This window comes from Bombyx mori, chromosome 14, assembly GCF_030269925.1.
Source record: "Bombyx mori chromosome 14, ASM3026992v2".
NCBI lineage: Eukaryota > Metazoa > Arthropoda > Insecta > Lepidoptera > Bombycidae > Bombyx > Bombyx mori.
Window position 1 is genome coordinate 12,228,700 of NC_085120.1, and position 15,782 is coordinate 12,244,481.

Genomic DNA, 15,782 nt, shown 5'->3' on the forward strand with positions numbered 1-15,782 from the left:
TTTATTTCTCATTTTCTGTTCGGCAGATCCCGGGGCGAATCAAATCTAAAGAAGTTGGGTTCAAGGTTTTTCCAACAGTCCAAAAACTGTTCACCTACATTATGTTTTCGCAAAGTTATAGCAATTTAATCTAACCTTGTGCTGACGTGTCGAAAAAGACCTACCACGCACTGGCGGAAAAATCATTGGGGGCACAATTTGGCCCGCCGCCGCACCAGACAAAGGTTTAAGATTTTACTTGCCGCAGCGAACGTGTTAAAGAGGAATTTTCAACAATACGAAACTCCCGTCTCATGTTTTACCCAAAAAACCGTCCCGAAATGAAGCAATTAATGAGTTCCTCAGTACAAACGCAAAATAATATTCATTTGCCATTGAAAGCAGCGAAGAAAGAATAGTTCTCGATTTACGTCATGTTTAGCTCTTGCGACCTTAATCAATGGCAATTAACAATGGTAAGGACGTTTTAATGAACTATTGCGCGCCCTGCTGTCGAATTTTCGTTATACGCTGACCCGTTGAAATTCATTATGTGCATCATACATTCTTTCTAGTTTCATTTTGACTTGTAAAGCAAAAATAACTATTTCTATTTTTATTTGTCACTGATATCGCTTGTTAGTTGATAAACAAAAAAAGAAAAGAAAACTCGTCGACATATAGAGCAGAAAAAAATGTTACCACCACCCCGCCTATTTCTACCGTGAATCAGCAATGCGTTTCGGTTTAAAAGGTGGGGCAGCCGTGGTAACTATACTGAGTGAGACCTTAGCACTTATATCTCAACATGGGTGGCGCATTTACGTTGTAGATGTCACCAGGTAGGCTGTGAGTTCGTCCACCCATCTAAGCAATAAAAAAAACTATCCGCTGCTCATCCCTTAATAAATATGCCATATAAACAAAGTGCTGAATTCGTAGTGGGGAACTTCCGCACCCACCACTTGGGGTGGTACGAATTGCCAGAATCTAAAGCAATGCACATGTGTTGACCTCACATAAGATTCTTCTAGCGACAATATCCATTTTTTATCGCTTGGGCGAGTAAACGAACTCAAGGCCCACCTGATGTTAAGCGATCACCGGGGCCTATATTAAAGCGTAAATGCCACCACCCACCTTTATATTTCTAGATTCTAAAATTATGCGCACCAACCTTTATCCTTGTCGGCGTCCTTGGTCCGACTCTGGTCGAAGAAGCCGGTCGTGAGCGCTTTCTTCTTCAGCATGTACGTCCGTCTCTTCGGCTTTGTCGTCGTCACTACGGTGTTGTCTACAAGAGATAAACACAACCATGAAAATGATTTTTCTTAATTGTGTATTATAATTTATTAGTACGCATTATCGAAAGAGTAGAACGATTTAAAAAAGGGGAAATAAATAAAATGAAAGAAATTCAGTTTTGAAAATGAAGACATGCTTATTGGATTCCCCTTGGATATTTGCTCGGGATTCTCACAGGGCTTTTAGGTACTTGATACCTTGGTAAAATGGATTTGAAGTTAGGAGAAACCACACAGAAAGCACTGAAGGGTCTGTCCAGTCAATCTTTGTGGCCAGCTTCCCTGTGTGAGTACTAACTACCTCCATATCTACTATTTATACTTTAGGGTCCGTTACAAAAATAAGGAGGGTGATCGTTTTAATGATGTGTCAAACAGAGCTCGCAACGTATATTCCTACTACGCTATTCGCGTTTCAATGACATTAGAGCAATTATATAATAAATTTGAGACCTTGACGTCTCATCACCACGTCTATTCCATCATTTAAGGTCTGCAGTAAAAATCCATTTACCAGACGGGGGATTAGTATCTCCAGCATCTCCTCGTGATTCTCACCAAAAACGTTTCTATCTAATAATACCTTTATTTCATTTTAATTCTTCTTATGTAAAAACTTCAGTTGACTACCCGCGTTTTTCTTCTATAAGACGTGCAAAAAAAATCGCGCTACACAAAATGCTGAGCTCTTATCGGAGTCCAGTGATACCGCTAATGCCAGTGCCAACCTTTAGAGAAATTACAAGGTACTAAGGCAGTACGAACCAATGCTGACTTGTAAATAAGACCTCCCAGAGCTAGCCGACTCTGCAGAGACAATAATAAATTTGCACATGATGATAATACTCAAATGAATCTATTTCTCAACATCAGAGTCGAAAAATGGATTTAGAGTTTGATGCAATAAATAAGTATATCGTCACAATTATTTTGTGCACAAAATTTCGATAAGCAATTAATGTTAACCAAAAAAATTATCTCTGTTATATAACGATAAAAACTACACACTAATCTGTGATTAGCGATCTGTGAAAAAAGCGGGGTTTTCGTTCTGCTGACGAGATTTGTAGACGTTAATTTTACGAGCTATTCGCTTTAGAGTACACGCGTCCTTGTCATTGAAGCTGTCATATTAATCTTTACTACGTAATAAACGTCCCCGCGGATTCAATGGCGTTAACTTTGTAATTCGGTAAGAATGGAACGCGCTGCTGTTTTCTTGAGATAAAAAAATGCTTGTGGACAGTCTTTTGGTTCGTAAACTCGATTCGGAGATCAATTTGGTGGGTAAAGTATTTATTATAAGAAAAGTGAATGATAAAGTGATTCATACGACTAAAATCTATAGTGAAAGAGTACTAATACTACCCAAATAACCTTGCTTACCATCTAAAGGACCAGAAACGAATGACTACAAGAAGATTTAGAAGAAGAGTACCTCAAGATTTTTTATAGACTGACTGACATAGACATGTCACAAGACATTGTGCATGAACCGCCTATGACATTGTTATTATTAAAAAAAAGCGCGTACAAATTGGTGCATGTGAATGAAGTGAAACTTCTTTTTCGATGTGTGGTATTATGGATTTCTTAATTTTTCACCCTTAAATTAGATTGCTCTTCTAATAGGGAATGCTGTGTATAAGAGATGCGACACTTTTAACATTTATATTATATATTTTTTAAATAATATATAGAAATATAATATATATCTAAGACGGTCATTAGTTTGGTAGCTAAACGAAACGCAGCACGATTGCGGTATCTTCGGAACTTGACTAACTTTGTGCTACGACAGAGCCTAGCCGATGGAGGCGCGTAGACGCCATCACACTTACCAACCAGCCTTCTTGAAGAGTAGTGCCTCCGTCCTAAGAACTGTCATTCGTTTTCGTTTGCTAACGTTAAGAAAAGATTTCTAAATTGCACCAAGACAACAAGCGTGATTGGTGTATTCAATATTTCTCTTAGCTCGATCACTCTATTCGCCCATACGATGTCTGGCGATGGTATTAACAATTGTGGCTTCCCTGACACATATATATATTTTTTTTAAATACTTCATTAAAATATTGGACGCTACTCGTTGCTAACGCACGCGCTGGCCTGTAACAGGTATACTACGCGCATGCGTTCGAGTGCCATGCATTCATCATCATCATTATCATCACTCTCGCTCTATATCTTTCTATTCCATGGTAGCGTTAAACGTTTAACGCAACCTTGTTGGAAGTCGCATTAGAAGTTTCACTTCAAAATCTCTAAAAACAGATCACAGTATACAAAAAAGAATAATGTTAAACAAATAAATAAACACAGAAATACGAATCGTAATTTATTTCATAGAACAAATTTGAGAGTGCGCCGTGAATATTACTCAAAGGAAATATTAAATTTAATTGAGCTTCAAAGCTTCCGTAATCTCGACTGTTAATCACGTTCTAAAATTATTATTTATATTCTGAATAATTATAATTGTAAGCTTGTTTATCTTGTGAGCTGCCCACGCTGAGCTAATCAAGCTGAGTATTCACAATGCGGCTCCTGTTATTATTAGGCCGTGTTATTTCCCAGATTTTAACAGCATACCCAAATACCAGCTACTTCCATTTGACTCCATACAGAAACGGGCTGTTCGGATGGTCGATAGCCCCGCTCTCACGGATCGCTTGGAACCTCTGGGTCTACGGAGGGACTTCGGTTCTCTCTGTGCTTTATACCGTATGGTCCATGGGGAACGCTCTGAGGAATTATTCGAGATGATCCCCTCATCTCCTTTTTAGCATCGCACCTCCCGTCATCGGAGCAGAGTTCATCCATATTATCCGGAACCGCTGCGTTCATCGACAGTGCGTTTCCAAAGATCTTTTTTGCCACGTACCAACCGGCTTTGGAATAAGCTCCCCTCCACGGTGTTTTCCGAGCGCTATGACATGTCCTTCTTCAAACGAGGCTTGCGGAGAGTACTTTATGGTAGGCAGCGGCTTGGCTCTGCCCCTGGCATTGTTGATGTCCATGAGCGACGGTGGCCACTTACCATCAGGAGGGCCGTATGCTCGTCTGCCTACAAAGGCAATAAAAAAAAATGCCCAAACGAATAACGACACTCGCTTTGAGCCATAAGATCCAGGTTTCAATTACATTGTGGTACAGCCGTGCGATTCTTCAATGGGTCAAGGTTTCGTCGGACAAAATGACGCAGTTTAGTACCTGCCTGTATACTGACAAAGTAGATCGCATTACAAAAAAATCTTCTTCTTCTTTTTCTTCACCTTATCCCACTAGGCGGGGTCAGCACAGCTAATTTTTCTCTTCCATTCTCTTCTATCAGCCGTCATCTCAGAACTCACTGCTCTCTCTCTCATATCGTCATTCACACACTCCATCCATGTCTTCAATATGCCAAATAATATTTGCTGTTTTCATATGTAACACTACCTGTTTTGAGCAAATTATACGTGGTACCACCCTACGGCTGTTTAACCATAGGCAGCGGCTTGGCTCTGTCTCTGGCATTGAAATCGGTAGGTACCTGTTACAGCTTTGTATGTGTGGAATGATTCGAACAGAATTAGCGATAGGTAGCGGCCCTGTCTCTGCTGTTGCCGATGTCCATGAACAACGAAGACCACTCACCATCAGATGGGCCGTATGCTCATCTATCTACAAGGGCAATAAAAAATGAACGTACCGTGCGTTTGGCGTTCCGGTGGCCTTGATATTTATGATTTAGCGTTGACCCACTCAGAATTAATTACTTTCGTCAGCTTTTAATCATCAGTCGTCAAATAAATACACTATGTAATGAATTTCATCTTCTCAAGGAATCCCGAAGACAGTAAGTAGTTTTAATATGTTTTATATTACGTCTTTAATGTTGACGAAGTTTTCATTTAACACGATCTCCGGGGAGAGCGTTTTATGGATTTTAAAAATTAGTAAAAAATATATATATCTATACTAATATTATAAAGAGGTAAGATTTGTTTGTTTATTTGTATTGAATAGGCTCCGAAACTACTGAACCGATTTGAAAAATTCTTTTACTGTTTCGAAGCTACACTATTCCCGAGTGACACAGGCTACATTCTTTTTTAAAAAAAATTAGGGATCCTTACTAAAACTCCAACAATGTTACGAAAATTAGAAAAATAATAATATAAAGCTAATGAAAAAATAGATAAAAAACAAATATTATTTAAATGAAAATAAAAGTTCATAAAGTAATAAGAATAATTATTCTTCTATACTAATATTATAAAGAGGAAAGATTTGTTTGTTTGTTTGTTTTGAATAGGCTCCGAAACTACTGGACCGATTTGAAAAATTCTTCCACTGTTTAGGAGCTACAGTATCCCCGAGTGACATAGGCTTATAATCTCTTTTGAAAAAAAATTAGGGATCTTTACTAAAACTCCAATAATGTAAGCCAAGGTGTAAAAAAATTACCTAAAATATTCTTTACATCGCGTGTCCTGCGAACTATTGATGATAGAATAAAATAATGTACTACGACTTTGTAGAACTCATTATTAATTACACAAAGTGTCGCGACAGCATATGTCTAACTATTGTAGTTATGCTGCAATAAGTGTTCTTTTATTTAAATAATAAAACAACGTCAAATATCGTTGAAATGTTTGTTAAAGACCCGAGCGGAGCCGGAGCGGGCCGCTAGTAATTAATAATATTAATAATTCTAATATTAACTACCTTTATAATCTTCTATTTTTAGGAACCTGACGCAAATATAAGGGTTAATGTGTGTGTGTGTGTGTATTATAATTTTTTATTTTGAAATTTTTGTTAAAGACCCGATCGAAGCCGGAGCGGGCCGCTTGTTGTACATATTTATATGTTTGCTGTTCTTATAATTCGTAGAAGCATGTGTTTTAATGGGTACTCGGACATGGCCGGTTTCCGCTTCGACTAGTACCGGAGCAGTAACTGTCGGGGATGTTCTAATTTTACGAGTTTCGTTATAATACTTTTTGCGCGTATTTCATATTAATAGAAAATATGATCTGGCGTTTATGTGACATTGGGCTGAGTTTGAAAAATATTGCCTTGGGAGCGTGCGAAATATTTAGGCGTGATGTCGTGTCAAGGAAAGTCTCTTTAAGCGGTGCTATGTAAGTGCCGATTATTTTTTTTTATTGCCCTTGTAGGCAGACGAGCATACGGCCCACCTGATGGTGAGTTGTTACCGTCGCCCATGGACTTCAGCAATGCCAGGGGCACAAATTTCGCCAAGGCTATACACTATAAAAAATATTAATAAAGACAAACCATATTTAATCTATTCTGACAGTTTGACAATAAATAAATAGTATGTAGTGTGTGTAATGTTTTCTTTATTGATTTAATGTATCTTTTATGCATTATTTAAAAAAAAAAATAGTTTTGTGCACTTCTTCTCTATATTCTCTATAAGTGTGGAAAATTTCATACTCCTCCGTCCGCGCAATTTTCGTAAAAAGGGATACAAAGTTTTTGCTTCACGTATTAATATATAGATGTTTTAAAGGTTTAAAAGAATTTAAAAGAGTTAAAAATCGCCTTAGATGGTGTATCCCTGCCAGTCTGCTCCGACTTCAAGTACCAAGGCTCTATACTCCAGAACGACGCCAACATAGACCGGGACGTAGCAAACCGAATAAACGCTGGTTGGGTGAAATGGCGACAGTTCTCTGTAACAGCATGCGATCGTAGAATGCCCCTGTGAATCGTAGAATGTGATTCTGATTTTTTTTTTTATTTTTTATTGCTTATATGGGTGGACGAGCTCACAGCCCACCTGGTGTTAAGTGGTTACTGGAGCCCATAGACATCCACAACGTAAATGCGGCACCCATCTTGAGATACAAGTTCTAAGATCTCAAGTATAGTAACGACGGCTGCCCCACCCTTCAAACCGAAACGCATTACTGCTTCACGGCAGAAATAGGCAGGGTGGTGGTACCCACCCGCGCGGACTCACAAGAGGTCCTACCACCAGTAAAAATTCTGATTGTGCGCAATTACAACTGAAACATCAAAACAACATCAAAAGCCTTTCGCTGTCCATTGCGGTCTCTTGTCATTGATTTTGTTGCGCGAATATCTCGTAACACTTCAACCGTGTCTACTCTCTGGTCGCAAAGACCATTATTGCGTTAATTTAATAAACAGAGGAATTCTGATTTATTGCGCTAATTATGTACATTGTCACATATTCGCTTTTATATTTCGGACAGGCGCGTTCCGTGTTATTACGCAAAAATGTTTTTTTTTTCGGGTCTCGTAACTTCTGACTCATGTTTTATTCTCGTAATTCAATTTGAGAGGACACGACCACACGTGTCTGTGTCGTTCACGTGGAATTCGTATGATAAAGGCTCGCAGAAAATGATTTGTTAAGTCTTTCAATACGATATAGTGTTTGTGATCAGAAGGTAGTTAGTTTCACGGTTTAATTTCCCGCTTATTTTAACCATATTATCGTCCGTTGTGCGATTTCGAATCATAAAGACATCGTGGCTATATCGTGTTAGGAACGCTTTACAGAAAATTTATTAACCGATTTCAAGGTACCGCTAAATTATCTACATTAGTTTGACTTTGACATTCCATGGTATTGGTGAATAAGAGCGCAAACAACTGAACGGATTTTGTCGAAATTCAGTATAGAAATGGTTTGGACCCTGACAATGAATAGGGGCTACCCTTTACCCCATTGGTGGGGACAGGTCTAGGCCCACGCGGCTTATAGTCCACATGGGCGAAAAGCTAATTACATTCAGTACCAGCTAAAGTTTTCCCTTTTATGGGGCTGTTCAATCACATTTCGGAGAAGGGACCAATATAGCTATATACCTATATACATATTTTAATAATCTGTTTTATGCTCTTGGGTAATTAATAGCGAAGTGTTTTTTTCCTACCTATGCTGATAGCCTTGAGAGCTTCAGCTTCTCCTTGACGTGTAGGTGAGCTCACGGGGCAAACCGGGTGTGTTGCTAACACTGTTCCTAGCAAGAGCAGTGCTTCGCAGAATTTACCACCGAATCGGAAACGCGACCCACTAAGAAGATCCGGCGAGAAACTCAGTGGGCTGTGTCTATGGGTTAGTGAAGTGTAAAGGCAGTCACGCTGTTACGATATAAGATTGTAATCTTCGAAAAACGACTCTTTTAATTTTAAATCCTTCATCGCAATCTGATTTTGGAACGACCATAGTACGAGTATTCGTTGTTCTGTAATTGTACTTCCTAGTGATGGCTTGTTTTTGTCGGTAGGTACGTGGCAGCTATTCGTAAAACTTTAATTTATTTTAAGACACAAAAAAGCTATTTTAAAGCTTCGCAACGATCAGACAGTGCATTTCAGAGCACAACGATACATCGCCGGCTCGCTTATATCTATAAATACGTTCCGACATTCGAAATACGCGATACTCGGTTCCACATGTGACAACATAATCATGTAGAATGAATCGATAACATTCATTTTGTTGTATGTAAAATTTCTCGTGTCCGTTTTGTTAATGATTTTCTGCAGTATACGGATGGAGGTCAGAACCCACAGGGCGTTGAGTGGTTCCCGAAGCGCTTATATATCACAATGTGTTTTTTTTTACAACTTAGCATTACTGTTGGCCCGGATGCCTTTCCAGTTTCACCAGGACAGGTGGGCCAGTAAAGGCTCAGCCAGGAGGGATGGGATTTGCTAATAGCTACCCGAGCGCTTCCGGGTGAGACCTAACAACTCAAGTGCAGCTGCTTCGCGAATGAATCTACTACCGAATCGGAATCGCGTTCCGCTGAAAAGACCCAGCGAGAAAATCAGGGTGCTGATGTTTGGGTTAGGTTGCACATCGAACTCGGCAAAGAGTTCGACGAGTACGGTTACAGGAGTCCCTAAATCTGCTCCTAGTGTTAGATCTGAAGGAGGAGGGGAGTATATTATTCTTGAGACGTGAAGTCTGTCGGTAACTCAACTGTCAAGTAATTGTATTATACAACGATCACTTCACGGCTTAGACCCGCACACTTGAGTCTACAGACGCTTCTAAGCTTTTGATTGCAATTGACGTATTATGATTTTTTTGTTAAAGTTTATAACTATAATTTGGGTTACATCTTTCACGCACCAATTCTTGTCAATTCGTCGATGTTCTGTATTGGTGATCATTTTGTTGGCACGACTAATTAAATAAATAAATACTTCCCAACAATTGTGGAATCACAAGCAACAATTCATCTAAGTAAATATATGTATGTATTTAAATAATTATGTAAACTAGAAGTCCCGCGTAGTCGAAATTCGACTATAATTAATTGGAATTGTAAGTTTGTACACTATTATGATTGTATTTTATACTTCTATAATCACAAATTTCGCCAAGGCTACTCTATAAAAAAAAAATTAATAAAGACAAACAATATTTAATCTATTCCCAATTTGACCACAGACATCAAGAACAAAAGTTTGACAATAAATAGTATACATGCGTGTGTGCGTCAACTACATGGTATGTAGTGTGTGTAATGTTTTCTTTATTGATTTAATGTATCTTTTATACTTTATTTTAAAAAAAATTTGGCATTGTGCACTTCTTCTCTATATTCTCTATAAGTGTGGAAAATTTCATACTCCTCCGTCCGCGCAATTTTCGTAAAAAGGGATACAAAGTTTTTGCTTCACGTATTAATTATGTAAATATATACCTACCTAGCTAGTACTTGTTCACGTAAGAATTCCGCGATGAAGGGATAACATCTAAGAATAAAGCATTTTGAAAAACAAGTATCAATCCACCTTGACTAGAAAAAGGTCCGTGGCGAAACAAAAGAGTAAATGCAACACGTAAAATGAATCTAAATCCTAAAATCAATATTACGATGCTCCACACAGTTTTGTTTGTTTGTCCATCATTAGTACGAGTGTGTTCGCGCGCCGTTCATGCGATTTAATTAAACTTTCGTATATTTTTTGTTGGTAGCACTGGTTTCAAAGAGACTGGCGTTAACGATTGATAGATTTTTGTTTCTCGCGATAGATGAGTAGTGTTTGGCCAGGACATTTGTTCACTTTTTTTTCCTACTTAAGCTGAGAGCCTTGAGAGGCTCCTTAACCTTAACTAGTAGGTGAGCTCACGGGGCTCAAACCTGACAACGTTGCTAACACGAACCCTAGCAAGAGCAGTGCTTCGCAGAATCTACCACCGGATCGGAAACGCGACCCACTGAGAAGATCCGGCGAGAAACTCAGTGGGCTGTATCTGAGGGTTAATTTTACTCGTCGAGCCCTTCGTCGCAAGCGACGGGTTCGATGAGAACGATGACCGGTGCTTGAGGTACCTAAAAGCACCGTTAGTGGATCGGGAGGATCCGAAATGAAGTATTTGGGGCGACGTCGACTGCTTTCCATTCTGTCCGCAGGATCGTGAATGCATTTGTTCCCATTAAATAGGTTGGGGTGTGGCTTATACAAGGACTCAGCTCAGGCGACTCCCTTTGGAACTACTAAGCGTATTCCATTGATTTAGCGATCGCCTTTAGCATAGCTTCACTTGTTTTCAAGGAAAAGCTACAGAGCTTAAATTTTAGAATCCTCCTTCGACATAGCTCGCGAAACGAAAGTACATTAGTCCGTGTTTATTGTTTTGGCAGTTCGTTCGTCTATTTGTCCGTCGTTTGGATGAGATATATGTGACTTGCCAGACGGATTTAAGAAACTGTTTATGATATTGTTCGGTTTTATGATAGCATTTTTTTTTTATTTATTGCTTAGATGGATAGACGAGCTCACAGCCTACCTGGTGTTAAGTGGTTACTGGAGCCCATAGACAACTACAGCGTAAATGCGCCACCCACCTCGAGATACACGTTCTAAGGTCTCAGTATAGTTACAACGGCTACCCCACCCTTCGAACCGAAACGAATTACTGCTTCACGGCGGAAATAGACGGGGTGGTGGTACCTACCCGTGCGGACTCCCAAGAGGTCCTACCACCAGTGATTACGCAAATTATAATTTTGCGGTTTCTATCTGATGAAGGTTGTTCATCAAACAGGCAAAATCTATGAGGCATTTGGTTATTCATAATTGCATCTCTTGGCATCTTCATGCACGACTGTGTTTATTTAGTTTGTCAAACAAACATCTCTATTCTTTTTAGATTAACGGTCTCAGACTTTACATAGTCGTTACTTAGTTCTCGTTGTATAGCTCTTTTTTTTATTGCTTAGATGGGTGGACGAGCTCACGGACCACCTGGTGTTAAGTGGTTACTGGAGCCCATAGACATCTACGACGTAAATGCGCCACCCACCTTGAAATATAAGTTCTAAGGTCTCAAGTACAGTTACAACGGCTGCCCCACCTGGAAATAGGCAGGGCGGTGGTACCTACCCGCGCGGACTCACAAGAGGTCCTACCAAGAGTAACAATAAGAATTGAAATAAGATTATTGGAATAAGATTTTTTGAATGGAATAACGGTGCAAAATTTGAATGAGATGTACTTCTTCAAGCGTGCCTTGAATATTTCCTTTGACTAAAGCCCGAACGTTTTATCCAAGTGACCGCAATATGGAATCTAGGACAGTGGTTCCGAAAATGGCGCATAGACATCAACCCAGCGAAAAGTACTGCGGTGCTATTTCAGAGGGGAAGCTCCTCACGGATTTCCTCCCGGATTAGGAGGAGGAATATCACACCCCCGATTACTCTCTTTAGACAACCCATACCCTGGGCCAGGAAGGTCAAGTACCTGGGCGTTACCCTGGATGCATCGATGACATTCCGCCCGCATATAAAATCAGTCCGTGACCGTGCCGCGTTTATTCTTGGTAGACTCTACCCCATGATCTGTAAGCGTAGTAAAATGTCCCTTCGGAACAAGGTGACACTTTACAAAACTTGCATAAGGCCCGTCATGACTTACGCGAGTGTGGTGTTCGCTCACGCGGCCCGCACACACATAGACACCCTCCAATCCCTACAATCCCGCTTTTGCAGGTTAGCCGTCGGAGCTCCGTGGTTCGTGAGGAACGTTGACCTACACGACGACCTGGGCCTCGAATCTATCCAGAAATACATGAAGTCAGCGTCGGAACGATACTTCGATAAGGTATGCGTCATGATAATTGCCTTATCGTTGCCGCCGCTGACTACTCCCCGAATCCTGATCATGCAGGAGCCAGTCACCGTCGACGCCCTAGACACGTCCTTACGGATCCATCAGATCCAATAACCTTTGCATTAGATGCCTTCAGCTCTAATACTAGGAGCAGGCTTAGGGACCCTGGTAACCGTACTCGTCGAACTCGACAAAGAGGTCGACGTGCAACCTAACCCATGCTTCAGCCCGCTGAGTTTCTCGCCGGATCTTCTCAGCGGGTCGCGATTCCGATCCGGTAGTAGATTCATTCGCGAAGCAATTGCTCTTGAGTTTTTAGGTCTCCTTCGGAGGCGCTCGGGCAGTTGTTAGCAAATCCCGCCCCTCTTGGCTGAGCCTTTGCTCGCCCACCTGTCCTGATGAAACTGGAAAGGCCTTCGGGCCACCAGTAAACTTTCAATCATAAAAAAAAAAAAAAAAAAAAGGAATCTAGACAACCATTTCAACTAATTTATAATTTTTTTACATTTTAATACTTATAATACTTAACCTTTTAACATAACAATCATTGCATTAATAAAATAAATATATAGATTTTAAACGACGCTATTATCACGAGATGAAAACAAGAATTATAATAAACACGTCCGCGCCATGTTTTATTGTAATTTATTGTATGGAAACATCAACAGGCATCACGTGATCATTCATTGTGTGATCGTCACAAGAGCGTCCCCTGCCAACTGTTGCGTTAGGAACTATTTAATGTCTTTATCGGCTTTTGAAATATTAAGCTTGTGGGGCAGTGGATCTTAAACGAAGATAAAATGTTTTGCTACTGATGACATTGTTACGCGCTGGGGTTCGGGATAAATAAAATGTACACACTTATAACACTCAATAAACACTTTAAAACTCTCAATTCGCTTGTTCTGCTTCGCTTCAGGTGCTCCGTTCGCTGTTTCGCTTCGAGTAGTTCCGATTACTGACTGACTGCGTGCCATCCCTGCAACGCGTTTATAGTCGATACCTCATCCCTAGAATTATCGAGAATATTTCACACGTCTCTAGTATTGTTTTCCGCTATCTGACAATAGATGGCGTTGTACTTCACGAGCGTTCCAGGTGCGACTAGATCCATCGATATTTGTTAGACTATTCGGCGATAGATGGCGTTACTCTTACCGGCGTAACAATATAATACGTAGTCCTGGTTTCTTCGAGCGACAACCCGTTGTAATGGAGACTTGGACAAACATTTCCGATGGTCCGAACTAGTACCGTGTCACCAAAGTACTCGCTGCAGTTGCCTCAAATGAAATAGGGATTGATTCTATGAGAAATTATTTCTTAAAGAACAAGTCCTTCAAGGATACTTCATATTCGCATTCTTTGCGATCATAACGAATTTGGTTTTTATCGGTAAAATTTGAATCAGGTGAAGAAGAAGATGACATGTCCTTTATTGCTATGAAATTTCCTTCTTCAAACGAGAGTTGTAGATGATTAACCGGTAGGCAGCGGCTTGGCTCCGTCCCTGGCATTGCTGACGTCCATGAGTGACGGTAACCACCTACAATCAGGTAGGCCGTATGCTCGGCTGCATGTACGGGCAATTAAAAAAAACGAAAAAACTACAAGGGCAACAAAAAAAAACCAAAAGACCATGACAAAGTCGATCAAAAGATGAAGTCATGTTGATTGTTTTGACTATCACGGTGTTGGGCACTCGTAATTCTTGCCGAAAGGTCAATCGTTAAATAAAGAATATTATTTGAGCGTTATGTGGCATTTATGATTATGACCCCCCCGGTAACCGTACTCGTCGAACTCGACAAAGAGGTCGACGTACAACCTAACCCATGCATCAGCCCGCTGAGTTTCTCGCCGGATCTTCTTAGTGGGTCACGATTCCGATCCGGTAGTAGATTCATTCGCGAAGCAATTGCTCTTGGGTTGTTAGGTCTCCTTCGGAGGCGCTCGGGCTGTTCTTAGCAATTCCTACCCCTCCTGACTGAGGCTTTGCTCGCCCACCTGTCCCGGTGAAGCTGGAAAGGCCTCCGAACCACCAGTAATCTTTCAATCATAAAAAAAAAAGATTATGATTTAAGATTATGCGGCGCTATGAGCAAATTCGACGAAAAAGGTCTAATTTGTAGAAAGAAAATTCTTCTATTCTGCCCCACGATACGGGCTGCGAGATCGTCCACCTAAGCATTAAAAAAAATATCCGGTAAGTTTCTTACTCATCCATGCGATAAAAAAAATTTACTTTAAAAAATTAACTTTACTAAATTAATATGACCTTTCTATTTAATTCTCTTGCCGGCTAAGTCCTATAGATGTGTTTATATATGCTTATCACTTCTTTGTGTCGCCTTTTTAATTTTCATATACCTTTCATAGAATTTCTAATCACAACGATATAAAATAAGCTCTCAGTTGCATGATTTAAAAAAAAGAGAAATCGGCAGCACATGTTATAAATATTCTATATTTCTGGTGCGTTACAACCGCTGTCGGAAAATAAATCGGAAATGTAAGAGATAAGTACACTCACAAATGTATAAACAAACAAATATCCTAAACAAAGATATTTAGGCCGTTAATTGAGCCTCTTTTTTTTCCTACCTAACTTGATGATAGCCTTGAGAGGCTATGCCAGCGTAACCTAACAAGTAGGTGAGCTCACGGGGCTAACACGAACCGTAGCAAGAGCAGTTCGCAGAATCTACCACCGGATCGGAAACGCGACCCACTGAGAAGATCCGGCGAGAAACTCATTGTGCTGTGTCTGGGTTAATTTACGCGCCGAGCCCTTCGTCGTAAGCGATGGCTTCGACGAAAACGATGACCGGATGATTCGATAAGCCTCTGATTTGGTAATAAATATTACAACTCGAACTCGAGGTAATTATTATGTAGATCGTATGGTATAAAAATGAATGAGCCCGTGTTTTCTCGTAAGTTTTATTAGATGTCGTGACGTTTCTTAATTATTATACCAATAATGTTAACAGATTCGTTGCCGACGAAGCAATTTTTTTTTTAAAGTAGCTTTGCAAGTGCTTTGAAATTTCAGCCTGTAATCTTGATAAAAATAATTATGTTAGCTGCTTAATGTTTCTTGAAATAGGTCCCTCCTAAATGTTTATAACAATAAAATGCGATTCATAGAAAAAAATGATAGAGTAAAAGAAACACCAAAAGAAGAAAGAGAAAAGGTCCATCCATATGACATAATGAACATACTACCGGAGATGTAACCCTAAGAGGGTTCACGTTAGAAGGGCAACCAGTCGTAAAACTCGTGCAAATCTCTATGCAGATAAAAAGATATGCTGTGATGACCCTACATCTACAAAAATGAAATGCTGTGATGACCCTACAAGA

General features: G+C 40.0%; 1 protein-coding gene across 4 annotated transcripts in view; it reads right to left on the reverse strand.

Annotated features, from left to right (window-relative positions):
- The window catches only part of LOC101743771 (rho GTPase-activating protein 6), a 149,305-nt gene that overhangs the window by 52,024 nt on the left and 81,499 nt on the right, over window positions 1–15,782 (reverse strand). For all 4 annotated transcript variants that reach the window (XM_038015307.2, XM_062672196.1, XM_062672195.1 and 1 more), the window contains one exon: window positions 1,157–1,273. In XM_038015307.2, the coding sequence (XP_037871235.1) occupies window positions 1,157–1,273 (117 nt within the window). The remainder of the gene's footprint in view (window positions 1–1,156; window positions 1,274–15,782) is intronic.